The sequence below is a fragment of the Pelmatolapia mariae genome, linkage group LG3_W, assembly GCF_036321145.2.
Source record: "Pelmatolapia mariae isolate MD_Pm_ZW linkage group LG3_W, Pm_UMD_F_2, whole genome shotgun sequence".
NCBI lineage: Eukaryota > Metazoa > Chordata > Actinopteri > Cichliformes > Cichlidae > Pelmatolapia > Pelmatolapia mariae.
The window spans coordinates 6,710,184-6,725,958 of NC_086229.1; the positions used below are offsets into that span (position 1 = coordinate 6,710,184).

The 15,775-nt window shown below is 48.1% G+C and overlaps 1 protein-coding gene across 1 annotated transcript in view; it reads right to left on the reverse strand.

Annotated features, from left to right (window-relative positions):
• LOC134624179 (NACHT, LRR and PYD domains-containing protein 12-like) overlaps positions 1 to 15,466 on the reverse strand; it is a 463,420-nt gene extending 447,954 nt beyond the window's left edge. The window contains exons 1-4 of the mRNA XM_065470091.1: positions 15,454 to 15,466; positions 14,594 to 14,776; positions 8,935 to 10,711; positions 288 to 461 (exon numbers count right to left, since the gene is read on the reverse strand). Coding sequence (XP_065326163.1) covers positions 288 to 461; positions 8,935 to 10,711; positions 14,594 to 14,776; positions 15,454 to 15,466 — 2,147 coding nt within the window. The remainder of the gene's footprint in view (positions 1 to 287; positions 462 to 8,934; positions 10,712 to 14,593; positions 14,777 to 15,453) is intronic.
• Positions 15,467 to 15,775: the final 309 nt, after the last annotated feature.

The window sequence follows — 15,775 nt, forward strand, 5'->3', positions numbered from 1 at the left end:
AACATGAACCTGTGGAGGCTGAAAAACTGTCCTGTCAAACATCTCCCCATCACCACTCCACTTCTGTCAGCCTTTAAATGAACACTGCTCAAGTCTGTCACTTCTATTTGGAGCCAAAAGGAAAAACTGTTGTTTAGTCGTTTGGAAAGACACAACATTTGAAAGCACTCAAACTTCTTCACATTTGTCTTCAGACACATCCTGAACATTTAGAAACTGAAGAAAGTTTCAAACATCAAAGATCTGAAATATAGAAAAACAACAACAGCTGCAGTCAGTGAACTCACCTCAGAGTCTCCAGTCGACAGTTTGGACTCTCCAGTCCAGCACACAGAAGATTCACTGATGAATCATCCAGCTTGTTCTCACTCATGTCCAGCTCTGTCAGATGGGAGGGGTTGGACTTCAGAGCTGAGGCCACAACTTCACAGTGAGTCTCTGAGAGTCCACAGTTAATCAGTCTGTGATTACAGAAAATATAAAATGTGTTATTATAAAAGCAGAAAATCTGCATTATATTCAAATTCAAATTCAAATTCAAATTTTATTTGTCACATACACAGTCATACACAGTACGATATGCAGTGAAATGCTTATACAACTGCTCGTGACCTAAAGAAAAAAGAAAAGGCTATGAATAAGATAGGAAATAAATATGAAAAATTAAAAAGGGTAAATTTAACTAGGAAGGAATAAAATAAAATATATATATGAGTTTGTTGAAAATAAAATAACTGTACAACACAAATTAGAATGAAGGGCAAATTTAACTGGGAAAAAGAATAGGATAAAATAACTGTACAGCAAAATACACAATACACAGAATAGAAATATATAAGAATGTATGAAGAAATATAAATATATATACAAATATATAAATATATATACAATAACAGCAGCATTTTACAAGTATTAAATGGAAATGAAGAAATATAATGTCCAGTGTTGTGCAAACCACATTGTAGGTGTCTTGTGCAGTGCAAATATGCTTAAAGTGATTAAGTGTAAACAAAGTCCAGACTGTCCAGTGTGTGTGTAAGAACCATATGTGTGGGTCAGTACTGTGTGGTGGTGTGATTGAGAGACCGTGTCGCCTGCGGGAAGAAGCTCCTCCTCAGTCTCTCTGTGTTGGTCTTCAGGGAGCGGAATCGCTTTCCTGACCTCAACAGAGAGAACAGTCCGTTGTTGGGATGGCTGAGGTCCTTCACGATCTTCCTGGCCTTGGTCCAGCACCGCCTGCTGTAGATTGAGTGCAGGTCAGGGAGCTCGGAGCGGATGGTGCGCTCAGCTGATCGCACAACCCTCTGTAGAGCTCGTCTGTCCTGCATGGTGCTGTTCCCAAACCAGGTTAAGATGTTTCCCGTCAGGATGCTCTCTATGGTGCATGAGTAAAAGTTCCTGAGCACCTTGGAGGGCAGTCGGAAGTCTCTCAAGCGTCTGAGGTGGTAGAGACGCTGTCGGGCCTTTTTCACTACGGTGCTGATGTGACAGGATCATGACAGGTCCTACGTGATGTGAACTCCGAGGTATTTGAAGCTGTCCACTCTCTCCACTGGGCACTCATTGATGACAGGGGTCTGGTAGTTCCTCTCCTGCTTAGTACTGAAGTACTGAAACTCTATAAACACAGACTGAATGTATATGAAGACAAAACAGAGTGAGGTCATAATCTGATGAATCTGCTCTTCACATCTGTGCTTCAGCTCCTCTTACTGTGTTTGACATGACACAACGATTGAGTCTCTCTCAGACCTGCAGACTTTTAATGAGCATCTTTGATTGGCTTTAATCTGCAGATGAAGGAGGAAGATGGTGTCACATTTAGGCTTCCATAATGTCCACAGTCTGTCACTGAGATCTGATCCATAGTCAGAGTGAAGACACACATTTGGACTGTTTCCTGTTTTGACTCCAGAACATTTTGAATGAGTTCAGCTCAGTGAAGAGTTACAGCTGGAAAGATGATCTCTGTTTGCTACCTGCTGTCAGGTACGACTGTTCACGTCCACACGCAGGAAAAACCTGCTGACTGTTACCAAACGGAGCAGAAATCTCATCACTGGACAATAAAGATGAATGAACTCAGAGCTGCTGATATCAGATCTGATTTCAGGGGAACTAAACACAGAAATGATTGGCTCATTTTAGCTTTATGAGCCATTATCTGCTGGTGTGTCGCTAGTTGGCAGAACATGATTTGTATTCCTGTTCAGGGCTTCAGTGTTTATGAGTCCAGATCAGGGGTGGGCAATCTTAGTCCACGAGGGCCGGTGTCCCTGCAGGTTTTAGATGTGTCCTCGAACCAACACAGCTGATTTAAATGGCTAAATTAGCTCCTCAACATGTCCTGAAGTTCTCCAGAGGCCTGGTAACGAACTAATCATGTGATTCAGGTGTGTTGACCCAAGGTGAGATCTAAAACCTCCGGGGACACCGGCCCTCATGGACTGAGATTGCCCACCCCTGGTCCAGATCCAGGTGACAGCAAGTCAAAATGATTACCTGTCTGTGTCCAGCAGCAGCCTGTATTCACTTTGAATATTGTTATAACCTGACATGGATCAGTTTGTCTTTGATTGGTTTGTAAATGTCACTGTTTCCATTGGACCTGAGTGACGGTACAAAGACAGAGAGGGAGAGAAAGGAGAGAGAGGATGGAGACAGCAAAGAGAGAGCAAACACAAACAGGTGAGAGTGGACAGGTGACCAAGGTCAGCTTCCGTTTGACCCACAGTCACTGATGATGACTGCACATAACCAAGCAGTGTGTTACTCTGATATCAAATATGGATCCTGCTCTTATAATAATGATCATCAGATGATATTATTGTGTTATTTTGTAGCTGAATACGATGTTTGTGTGATTATCAGTGAAAGCAGCAGTGAGGAGGATGGAGAGAGAGAGAGGACAGAGGGTGAAGTTAGAAACACTAAAAGGATTTTTCATGAATTTCATGGATGATTTGAGTGATTTCCAGCAGGACACTTAAACATGTCAGTGGACGTCCTAAAGAACATATTCATTGATATGAAACGTGTCATTGAACAGGATTAATATCAGTGCAAACATGGTGGAAACAGCTGTGACTACATGGATGTGACACACTTCAAATCTGTTCCCACTCTTGGATTTGGGATCCATGGAGCTGCTGCCGAGTCTGTACAATAAAGGATGGTGTGGAAGGTTGCAGCATACGGACAGAAACACTGTGTGGTTACAACATAAACCTCCCACCGTCTATACAGCACTGATGACATCATGACGTTTGGCGAGCGCTGCCAGGAAGTTAGCTCATGGATGTAAACAGCAGCCAAAAACACAGCAGTGAATTCCATCAGCAGAAAACAGGGACGACATTTCAGCAGCAACAACTAAACATTGAACAATCAGCTCTGTGATTAATGAGGACATGAAGTCAGACATTGGTCATTAGGAGCAGCAGCAGGAATGAGAGTGGATCCATGTGGTGCTGTGACATTAGCTCACATGTTCAGTCCAGATGTCAGCTGTGTCTTCTCACTCAGTTTGTCCCACTGTTGGCAGTAAGAGAGCACAGCTGGTTCACCTCTGAGCCTCACCCTGACCCACAGCTCTGTCACTCATCAGGACAACACACTTTAATCACACTAAACCAGAGTCTTCCTCAGCACCTTCATCCTCACTCACCATGTTTATGCCACTAAACTCTGTGTCTGTAGTTCTGTCTGTAGTCAGAGGAGAAGCTCAGACGGTGACTGCTCTGGATATTTGTCTCTGTTTGTAACATCAGAGTTCACTTCACTACAAAGAAGCTCTTCATAGATTCTTATTTCTGTCTCTCTAACAGGAGCATCTGAATGACCAACAACAGCAGCAGCAAGTTTAAAATACTGCCCCCTAATGACACAACACAAGTACTACATGTAGATGTGAGTCTACAACACACAGCAGCTGTGTCCCAAAACGTCGGCTCCATCCTTCGGAGGACCCGGGCTTCGCGGTATACGTGAGCCGGGTCCTCCGCAGACCAAGAAGGCCGAAAGTGCAAGGTTGTGAAACGGGACGGTCTAGCCTTCAGATTTGCGTCACTGCTGTGGTGGAGTTTAATAAACTCGGCTGTCTGCTCCTTGCTGTCTAAAATATAACAGGCATAAATTATCGACCGTTTCACACTTCTGTTTAATTAGTTTTCTGTTTGACGTTTATTCAGCTGTGTGAAAATCCCGGAGGAACCCACCCGATAGATTAATAAAGTTTTATTTAATCTAATAATCTAATAACTTTGATCTCAGCCAAACCGATTTACTCCGGAACAAATAAAACATCGAAAAAGGCAAACAATTACATTTTTATGTTATCCGAGTGACTTATATATCATGTTTAACCTGAGTAGCGAAAGAGCGGGGGTCTGAAAACGATGAAGCCGGGAGTCCGCTGCTCTCGCCGGCTGGAGTGACCATTGAACCCCCCCGGCTTGCTATCGAGCGGGTGGGTAACAGACTGTGGCGGAGGTGTGGTCCCGGGCGCGGCTGCAGGGGAGGAGTGGCGCAGTGAGCTCGATGGGGCGGTGCTGGAGAGGCAGGTGAGAACAGCTGATGGCGTTTGGACTGATGACAGTTTTCCTGCCTTTTTAGTGAGACGGGAGAGGAGCGGAGAAAGAGGCGGAACTCAGCTGAGACCGGAGCTGTCAGACTGTGTGCTGTCACAACAAACAGAAATCTATAAATAAACGTGGCCGCTGGCGACAAAGTACTCTGCGTGCGTGTACGTGTGTGAAGTGTATTTCACAGTGGTGCCGAAACCCTCTTTACGTGGGGATGTCTGACCCACATGTTGCGCCGCCCGCCCAGCCTTTGCAGTTCTTGGCGCGAATGCTGGCGTGGTTGGCAAAACTGAGCCAGGATCAGGCGGCGGCCCAGCGCGATCACCTGGCCAAGCTGCAGGAGCAGGCAGACCGGCAGACCCAGGTTCTGGAGCGGCTGGTTGGCGCGGCCGCGCCGCCGACAACCCCCCCCCTGTCGGTGGCGGTGCCCCGGATGGGCGACGGGGATGACCCCCAGGTTTTCCTGGAGACTTTTCGTGCCACGGCGGAGGCCTGCCAGTGGCCGCAGGTGGAGTGGGCTCCGCGGTTGCTTCCTCTGCTGTCAGGGGAGGCTCAGACGGCGGCCCTGAGTCTGCCACCGACCTCGCGGAGCAGCTTCCAGGATGTGAGCCGGGCGGTGGTGGACAGGATGGGGCTCACCCCGGAGGATCATCGCCGGCGGTTTCAAGCCTGTCGGAGGACCGGCCGTTTTCCTGGGCCCGGAAGCTGCACGACGCGGCGGTGCGCTGGCTGCAGCCGGGTTCATCGGAGGGGGAGACGCTGCTGGTGGACAAGGTGGTGCTGGTGACATTGGCGTAGGACCATCTTGCTGCCGGAGCGGGGGAGCCCGGGGAAGGCGGCCGGAAACCGGGCAGACATGCCCCAGTACCGGCACCAAGGCGCCGGGTACCTGCGCCGGCGCAGGCAGAGCGGGCGCCTGTGCTAAGCCCCACTAATCCTTTTGCTTCGTTTGTGCCTTCCCAGGGATCAGACATGAGCAGTGCCACCCCTGAGCCACGGAGAGCGGCACAGACGCCGGGGCAGGAGTGCTGGAAGTACGGGCAGCCGGGACACCTGAGGAGGGACTGTCCTCTGATGGAGGTGGAGCAGGTGTTTCGGCCGGCCATACCAAAAGCGCCTTTGCGCCCGCTCCCACTCATAGAGGTCCCGTTTGAGCGCATTGGCATGGACCTCATCGGGCCGTTTCACCGGAGCGCACGCGGCTACCGCTTTGTATTAGTCCTGGTGGATTATGCAACGCGGTACCCGGAAGCAGTCCCGCTGCGCAACATCTCTGCAAAGAGTGTGGCGCAGGCACTGTTTCAGGTCATCTCCCGAGTCGGTATCCCGAAAGAGATACTGACTGACCAGGGCACTTCGTTCATGTCTCGCACACTGCGGGAACTGTACGAATTATTGGGCATTAAATCCATTCGGACCAGCGTCTACCACCCTCAGACGGATGGGCTGGTGGAGCGGCTGAATAAGACTTTAAAGTCCATGATTCGTAAGTTCATTACTGAGGATGAACGCAATTGGGATCACTGGCTAGAGCCTCTGTTATTTGCAGTGTGGGAGGTGCCCCAGGCCTCCACGGGATTTTCTCCCTTTGAACTGCTGTTCGGCAGGAAGCCGCGTGGGGTGCTCGACCTGATTAAAGAAAGCTGGGAGGAAGGTCTGAGCCCCGCTAAGAATGAGATTCAGTACGTGTTGGACCTGAGAGCAAAGCTCCACACTTTGGGGAGGTTGTCACGGGAGAATTTGCTCCAGGCTCAGCAGCGTCAGCAACGCCTGTATGACAGAGGGGCTAGGCTCAGGCAATTTTCACCGGGAGACAAAGTGCTTGTGTTACTCCCTTCCTCCAGCTCAAAGTTGCTCGCCAAGTGGCAAGGGCCCTTTGTGGTCACACGGCGAGTTGGGGACGTTGACTATGAGGTCACTCGGTCGGACAGGGGAGGGGCCACGCAGATTTATCACCTCAATCTCCTTAAAGCGTGGAGAGAGGTTGAAACCGCTGCTCTGGTAAGCCTGATTAAGGAGAGAGATGAGTTGGGGCCGGAGGTACCAAATTCCATCATTCCCGCCTCCCTCCCTTGTGATGACCATCTCACACAGGCTCAGAGAGCGGACGTTGTCGCGTTACAACAGCGTTTTGCGGATGTGTTCTCCCCCCTGCCCGGCCGAACGGCTCTCATTGAGCACCATTTTGAAACGCAGCCTGGCGTGACGGCGCGTTCACGGCCCTACAGGCTCCCTGAGCATAAACGACAAATTGTTCAGAGGGAATTGGCAGAAATGCTGAAAATGGGAGTGACAGAAGAGTCGCACAGCGCCTGGTGTAGCCCCATCGTTCTTGTGGTAAAGAAGGATGGGTCTATACGGTTCTGTGTCTACTATCGTAAAGTGAATGAGGTGTCACGCTTTGATGCTTATCCCATGCCGTGCCCAACCTGGATCGGTTGGGCACGGCCCGTTTTTTCACGACACTGGATTTAACCAAGGGCTACTGGCAGATTCCCTTGTCTGCCGAGTCCAAGGAGAAAACGGCCTTCTCCACTCCGTACGGTTTGTACCAATTCGTTACGCTTCCGTTCGGCTTGTTCGGAGCCCCGGCCACCTTTCAACGCCTCATGGACCGGGTGCTGCGTCCGCACGCTGCATATGCCGCCGCCTATCTGGATGACGTGATCATCCACAGCGACACCTGGGCGGAGCATGTGCAGCGGGTGGCCGCGGTCCTGGAGTCCCTGAGGGGGGCGGGGCTCACGGCCAACCCGAAGAAGTGTGCGGTTGGACGGAGGGAGGTGCAGTATCTGGGGGTACCACTTGGGGGGCGGGCAGGTGCGCCCACAGGTGGAGAAGACGGCGGCTATCGCATCCTGCCCGCGGCACAAGACTAAAAAGGAGGTGAGACGGTTTCTGGGGCTGGCAGGTTACTATCGTCGTTTCATGCCGGGGTTTGCGCAGCTGACCAGCCCCTTGACCGATCTCACCCGGAAGGGTGCTCCAGATCTGGTTCAGTGGACGGGGCCGTGCCAGGCGGCGTTTGTGCAGGTAAAAAAAGCTCTCTTTGGAGAGCCACTGCTTCACACTCCTAACTTTTCCCTCCCTTTTGTTCTGCAGACTGACGCCTCGAACAGAGGGCTGGGGGCTGTTTTGTCCCAGCAGGTGAGGGGGGCCGACCGTCCCGTCCTTTACATCAGCCGGAAGCTGACGGAGCGTGAAAGCCGGTACAGCACCGTGGAGAAGGAGTGCTTGGCTATCCGGTGGGAGGTCGACTCCCTTCGTTATTACCTCCTGGGGCGCTCGTTCACCCTCTGCTCGGACCATGCCCCGCTGCAGTGGCTCCACCGCATGAAGGATGCCAACGCCCGGATCACCCGGTGGTATCTGGCTTTACAGCCATTTAAGTTCAAGGTGGTCCATAGGCCGGGGGCGCAGATGGCTGTGGCCGATTTCCTCTCTCGCTCGCGGGGGGGGGGGGGGGAGTAGGTTCGGCCGGACGGCTCCCCGGCCTCAGTCGGGCGGTGGGGGTGTGTGGCGGAGGTGTGGTCCCGGGCGCGGCTGCAGGGGAGGAGTGGCGCAGTGAGCTCGATGGGGCGGTGCTGGAGAGGCAGGTGAGAACAGCTGATGGCGTTTGGACTGATGACAGTTTTCCTGCCTTTTTAGTGAGACGGGAGAGGAGCGGAGAAAGAGGCGGAACTCAGCTGAGACCGGAGCTGTCAGACTGTGTGCTGTCACAACAAACTGAAATCTATAAATAAACGTAGCCGCTGGCGACAAAGTACTCTGCGTGCGTGTACGTGTGTGGAGTGTATTTCACACAGACGTCTCCGAAAATGTCGGCACACTTTTGCAAATATACGATGTCTTGATAAACCAAGCAGATATTTGAAGTTTACACAGCTACTTTCTCGCCTGAAAATATGTTAAAAGTTTATTTTGTGACCCAGAAAGATTAATAAGACTAATTTTAAAACTTAGTAGCGGCCGCCATTGTTGGCAGCTGAAATTTGGCTGGGCCGCGCTATGAATTCTGGGATATGGTGGGCCAGGAAGGACACACCCGACCCATCCTTCAAATTCGGGGAAATGAAGGACGCATTTGTGTGCCGCATTTGAAGGAGTCGACGAATTGGGACAGCCTTCGTCGCCTGACTGTGACGTAATCGGCCTTCAAATGTGGCCTCCGGAGGATGCAGCTGACGTTTTGGGACACAGCTAGCGTATGACTACCAATGCAGGAAGTGCACAAACACATTTTATCTGAGAAACTCACACTAATGAGAGTCGTTTAGTACTGTGTATATCTGAAGAACTAAACTACTGATCTACACTAATCAATGATGTTAATGAACACATCTGGACTCACAGAGCCTTTCTGCAGTTCCTCACAGCTGGAATCAGTCTCTGTCGTCCCCGCTCTGATGTTTGGTACTTCTGCAGGTCCAACTCATCCAGAACCTCCTCTGACATCTGCAGCATGAAGGCCAGAGCTGAGCACTGGATCATAGAGAGTTCCTTATCTGACTTCAGGAACTCTTGGATCCCCTCAAATAATGAGAGGTGCTTCATCTCCATCAGACAGTGGAAGATGTTGATGCTTCTGTCAGGAGAGATTTCATCACTGTTCATCTTCTTCAGGTTGTTGATGACTCTCTGGATGGTTCCTGGACTGATCTCTGTCTGACCCAGCAGACCTCCTAAGAGTCTCTGGTTGGATTCCAGACAGAGGCCATGAAGGAAGCGAACAAACAGGTCCAGGTGGCCATTTTTACTCTGGAGGGATTTTCTCATGACTTGCTTCAGAAAATCATCCAACGATGACTCTTTATATTTTTTCCCAAAGAAGTCCTTCAGCACCTTTCTCTTCCTGTTGTTGTGACAGTGGAACATGTAGACAGCAGCCAGAAACTCCTGAATGCTCAGATGAACAAAGCAGTAGACTGGTTTCTGGAAGATCACACACTCTGTTTTGAAGATCTCTGTACAAACTCCTGAGTACACCGAGGCCTCTGTCACATCCAGACCACACTGCTCCAGGTCTTCTTGGTAGAACATGATGTTTCCTTTCTCCAGATGTTCAAACGCCAGCCTCCCCAGCTTCAGAAGAACTTCACTGTCAGCCTCCATCAGCTCCTGTGGACTCGTCTCATGTCCCTCATGGAACTTGATGTTCTTCCTCTTTGTCTGAACCAGCAGGAAGTGTGAGTACATGTCAGTCAGGGTCTTGGGCAGCTCTCCTCTCTGCTCTGTAGTCAACATGTGCTCCAGAACTGTAGCAGTGATCCAGCAGAAGACTGGGATACTACACATGATGTGGAGGCTCCTGGATGTCTTCATGTGGGAGATGATTCTGCTGGACTGCTCTTCATCACTGAATCTCCTCCTGAAGTACTCCTCCTTCTGGGCATCAGTGAAGCCTCGTACTTCTGTTAGCCTGTTGACACATGTAGGAGGGATCTGATTGGCTGCTGCAGGTCGGGAAGTTATCCAGACGAGAGCCGAGGGAAGCAGATTCCCCTGGATGAGGTTTGTCAGCAGCTGGCTGACTGATGACTTCTGTGTGACATCAGACAGCAGCTTCCTGTTGGTGAAATCCAATGAAAGTCTGCTTTCATCCAGGCCGTCAAAGATGAACAAAAGCTGAGAGACAGCCAGCTTCTCTGCTGTGACCTTCTGTAATGTTGGATGGAAAACATGGAGCAGCTCCAGAAGACTGTACTGCTCATCTCTGATCAGGTTCAGCTCCCTGAATGAAAGCAGAACCACCACACTGACATGTTGGTTCTCCAAGCCCTCTGCCCAGTCCAGAGTGAACTTCTGCACTGAGAAGGTTTTTCCAACACCAGCCACGCCGTTGGTCAGAACCACTCTGATGGGTCTCTGTTGGTCAGGTAAGGCTTTAAAGATGTCCTGGCACCTGATTGGAGCGTCATGGAGGGCGTCCATCTTGGAAGCTGTCTCCAGCTGCCTCACCTCATGTTGGGTATGAACCTCTTCACTCTGTCCCTCTGTGATGTAGAGCTCAGTGTAGATCCTGTTCAGGAGGGTTCTACTTCCTGTTTCATCACTTCCTTCAGTCACACGTTCACATCTCCTCCTCAGACTGATCTTATGTTCATCTAAAACCTCCTGCAGACCAACATCTGCTGAAAGAAACAGAAAGAAAACTCTTCAATGTCTGAACAACAACAAGAAGTCCAGTTTTCAGAAATGAGTCCATCAGCAGACAGATGTTCAGTCTTACTTTGTACACAGCTGCTCTGACTGGCTGTCTGCAGTCCAGCTCTGGTTCTGGATCTTTCTCCACACTGGGGACAGGAGGAGTCTCCTGATGAAGCAGACTGGTCCCAGTATGAGCACATGCACTGTCTGCAGAACCAGAAACATACCCAAAGTGAGCAGGTTCCCCTCCAGCATAAACTCTAGGCAGCTAAAGCTGTCAAGAAGTGCTGTGTGGCAAGCAGGAGTTGGACCCAAAATGCAGGCACTAAGACTGCAGGGATGAACTGAGAATGCAGATTTATTCGAAGACACCAGGAAAAGATACAAAACTAAAGTATACTGGGAAATAACAAACTAAACTCACAGCGAGATTCATACAGCATGAGGGACGACACGACACTGACTCAGAGAAACACAGGGTTTAAATAAATTGGGAAGCAACGAGGGGAATGAGACACAGAAGGAGGGCACATCTGGGAGAAATCAGAACTGATGGGACAAGGAAGCAAAGCAGAACACATTCACATAAGACACGGACCTTCAAAGTAAAACAGGAAGTATAACACAGAGACGCGAACTTGACACGGTGGAGACAGCAACTAAGAAACACAGAGACATAAACCATGAAGCAGAGGACTCTAAGAACCAAAATACACAGAGGGAAATACATGGAACACAAGAAACTAGACTCGAGGGAGTAACAAAAGACCAACCACGAGAACATAATTCACAATACAGAGTGACAGAAAACACAAGAAACTCAAAACATGCAAAGACACAGACCAAGAAACACAGACTTACACAGAACAGAGGGGGCACAAGAAAACATGAAGGGCAAGGGATCAAAACTAAAAACCATGGAATAAATCACACGAGTACAAAATACATAAATCAGAAAGAACTAAAAACGCTCGGTCGGGCGACCCAGGATCCTGACAAAAACAGTGAAACCCAACTTTTTTTGTTAGCCACACACGCCCATATTTTTCAAACTACATTGCGGTTTATTTCACACCTCAAACATTTAGTAAACAATTAAAACAAATAAAAGTAAACTGCAATAATTTACTTGTAGTAATAAAATAATCTACTAACTCTTTGAAGCTCTGTCCACACCTATATGGGTATTTTGGAAAATGCAGCTGTTTCTATGCGCCCTTTCGTCCAAAAGTAAACGGTGTTTCGAAAAGGGAGATTTTTTTTAAACTCCTTTTTTGCGTTTACGTGTGGACGAGGAATACAGAGTTCGTCTGTTTTGCGTTTGTGTGGGCGCCCCGTTAAAAACCTGTCAATTATGCTAGCAGTGTCCAAACATTCTTTCTTTTTTTCCTTTTTCTTACATACTGCCCCCTGAAGAATGAAGAATGACTTGTTCACTTTGTGTCACTGGGCGATTGTGGCTCAAGAATTGGGAGTTCGTCTTGTAATCGGAAGGTTGCCGGTTCGAGCCCCGGCTCGGACAGTCTCTGTCGTTGTGTCCTTGGGCAAGACACTTCACCCGCTGCCTACTGGTGGTGGTCAGAGGGCCCGGTGGCGCCAGTGTCCGGCAGCCTCGCCTCTGTCAGTGCGCCCCAGGGTGGCTGTGGCTAAAATGTAGCTGCCATCACCAGTGTGTGAATGACTGAACATGTAAAGCGCTTTGGGGTCCCTAGGGACTGAGTAAAGCGCTATACAAATACAGGCCATTTACCACTGTTTTGTTTTCTCCCGACACTCACTTCATATACACAATATCCTCATGTGAACCAACCTGTAGGAGCCATGGGTTAATACCTTATGTGGCTGCTAGAGGTCACCTTTTCTATTTTGGTATGGTTTGTTCAAAAAGGTATTTAAGGTAGACGCAGTAATCGCCGTCAGGTGTGTCGTTAATTGTAAGAAGGCAAACAGTTTGTAACCGCTGCACTGTTATGTTAAGATGATATTGGAATAAAGACCAAAAAGGACAAGATAAGTACTGCTGGAGTTATTGGACTGTTTAATTAATTCATACATACCAGTGACATCGCGTCAACCCCATTAACGACCACCTCAGTGGCTTCAAGCGTAGGCTTAGCCTCTGCACAACCATTCATTTATCTCGTTTATATGTTGAACTAATGGCTGACATCATATTACATGCTGTGGATTAAGAATATGATGTCACTCAAGTTTACATCTGCATGAAGGCAGTTGCACTGAATTTATTGGCTGATTTCCATGAACACCACTGTGGTTCAGTGTTGTCCTGATGGAGTAACAGCAGCCAGTATGATCCAGGCTTTAGCTGCTGGGTCTCTGTGTGACCTCTCAGACTGTTTAACAGATCAGACACAAAGAGAATCAGAGCAGCTCTTTAAAGACAAACATGAACCCACTCAGGTCACACTTTCCCCACAGATATGAGCATCACTGTCCTCAAACAGCAAATGACCAAGTCTAACATTTGGATCTTTTCTCTTTCATTCTTTTCTTTTTAATGAATCTTTGTAACAATCTGAGGATGTTTCAGGTCAGATTTATCCAGGAAACACAAACATGTAAAGGAGTCATCAGAGCTCTCTGACCTCGTTGGTCCAGGTTCACCACTGAAGTATGGAGGTAGATCTTTGGACCAGTCACTCCTCACAGACAGACAGCTGGACCCTGCAGACTGTGACCTCTGACCTCTGCAGACACAAACATGATTGAAGCAGCTGTGATCACACAGACTGCAGATAATGCAGCTGTTTCCTGTCAGTAACATCCTCTTAGATTAGAGTTCAGCTTTTTACAGGAAAACTGGACAAAACTGATTTTGGTTACAAATTCATTTTCATTTCCTCTCAGCTCACAAACACAGTCAGAAAATCAACCAGAATCAACACTGATTATAATGTCAGTGCAGAATTATTTCTGTTACTCAGTGAGTTCAGCTCTCTGACCTCGTTGGTCCAGGTTCACCACTGAAGTCTGGATTGTCACCTTTGGACCGGTCACTCCTCACAGACGGACAGCTGGACCCTGCAGACTCTGCTCTGTCCTCCTCTTCCTCCATCATCATCTTCTTGTGGACTTCAGTCAGTCTGAGAGGTAAACCACAAACACTCAGTGAGTTCACATTAACAGGAGTCATTGAGTTACAGTCGCTGACCTCTGACCTGTCATGTAAGCTAGAAACCAGGTCACATGATCCACATCAGGGATCACAAAAACCTGATCTCACCTGCTGACTTTGAAATTTAACAACAATAACAACAACACATCCGCGAGGGGCTCACAATAGAGCTGCTGCTCCTCCACATAGAAAGGAGCCAGCTGAGGTGCTTCAGGCATCTGACATCTTCCTGGGTGCCTCCTGGGTTCTTGGGCAAATGGTGAAGAGATTTTATCTTTTGGCTGCCCTGGGAACACCTTGGTATTCCCCGGACAAGCTGGAGATAGTGGGAGAGGGGGTCTGGGCTTCTCCGCTTGAGCTGCTGCCCCCGCAACCCAGCCCCAGATAAGTGGAAGAAGATGGATGGATGGATAGTCTGTATTTTTGAATGATTCAATTTTTTTTTATCAATTTTTAAACAAATATGACACAGAGGCCCAGAGTTACTGTTAATATCAACAATGTAATGTTGACCTTTGAGATTTAAACAGTTGTAGATCCATTACACACAGGGCACTCTACAGCCTGCTAACATGAAAACTTTAAATAAAAACAGCAGCAAAAGGTTTCACAGTAGTGCACACAGCAAATGAGACTAAGCAGAAAGAAAACTCTTCAATGTCTGAACAACAACAAGAAGTCCAGTTTTCAGAAATGAGTCCATCAGCAGACAGATGTTCAGTCTTACTTTGTACACAGCTGCTCTGACTGGCTGTCTGCAGTCTAGCTCTGCTTCTGGATCTTTCTCCACACTGGGGACAGGAGCAGTCTCCCAATGAAGCAGACTGGTCCCAGTATGAGGAGATGCACTGTCTGCAGAACCAGTGTCCACAGCTGGTAGAGACTGGATCCTTCAGGACGTCCTGACATTCTTAATGTAGAGATAGAAGGTGGAAAAATAAAGTGCCACACTTTGGTTAAATTGGAAAAATAATAACAGAATAATTTAATTTAATTCCATATTTAAAACTCACATGTAAAACATTATATTATTGAACTAACCCTAACCTGAAAAAGAAATAAACAAGTCTAATATTTTTATCTTTTTGTTTCATTGTTTTCTTTTTAATTAATCTTTGTAAAAATCTGAGAATGTTTTAGGTCATAATAATAATAATAATAATGGATTGTATTTATATAGCGCTTTTCGGGGCCCTCAAAGCGCTTTACATTTCCACTATTCAATTACAAATTAATTTACAATTCCACTATTCGTTCACACACTGGTGGAGGCAGCTACTGTTGTAGCCACAGCTGCCCTGGGGCAGACTGACAGAAGCGAAGCAGTGATATCACGCTGTCGGCCCCTCTGGCCAACACCAGTAGGCGGTAGGGTAAAGTGTCTTGCCCAAGGACACAACGACCAGGACAGACAGAGCTGGTGGATCGAACCGGCAACCTTCCGGTTAACGATGAGCTTCCCAATCCCCTAAACCACAGTTGGCCTTATCCAGGATAAACACAAACATCTAAAGGAGCTCATCACAGGTCTCAAGTTGTTAAAAACTCCCAGTTGTTTTAATCTTTGGGCTGAAGGAGGGACAATACTCGGTGTATACATGCTCAATCAACAATATTTTATTTTCATACAATTCAACACTTATTAGCATAAGAACCATCATGATGGGGAGAGATGCCTGAAGAGGGTCACAGCATGTCTCAAAATGGTGACGGGTTACTCAGCCTTTTATAGCCCCTAGTGGCCCCCACCCAGTCGTGAAAGCCTAAACATTCACATGTTTTCTCTCTTACGGCGCCTAAGTTATGACCTCGGCTCCTTGTGTCTCTGCTCTCTGTAACGGTGGGGGTATGGAATGTGGTCTGTCTCTCCTAAACTTAGACACAAGGTCTTCTGCACACAACATTCTCT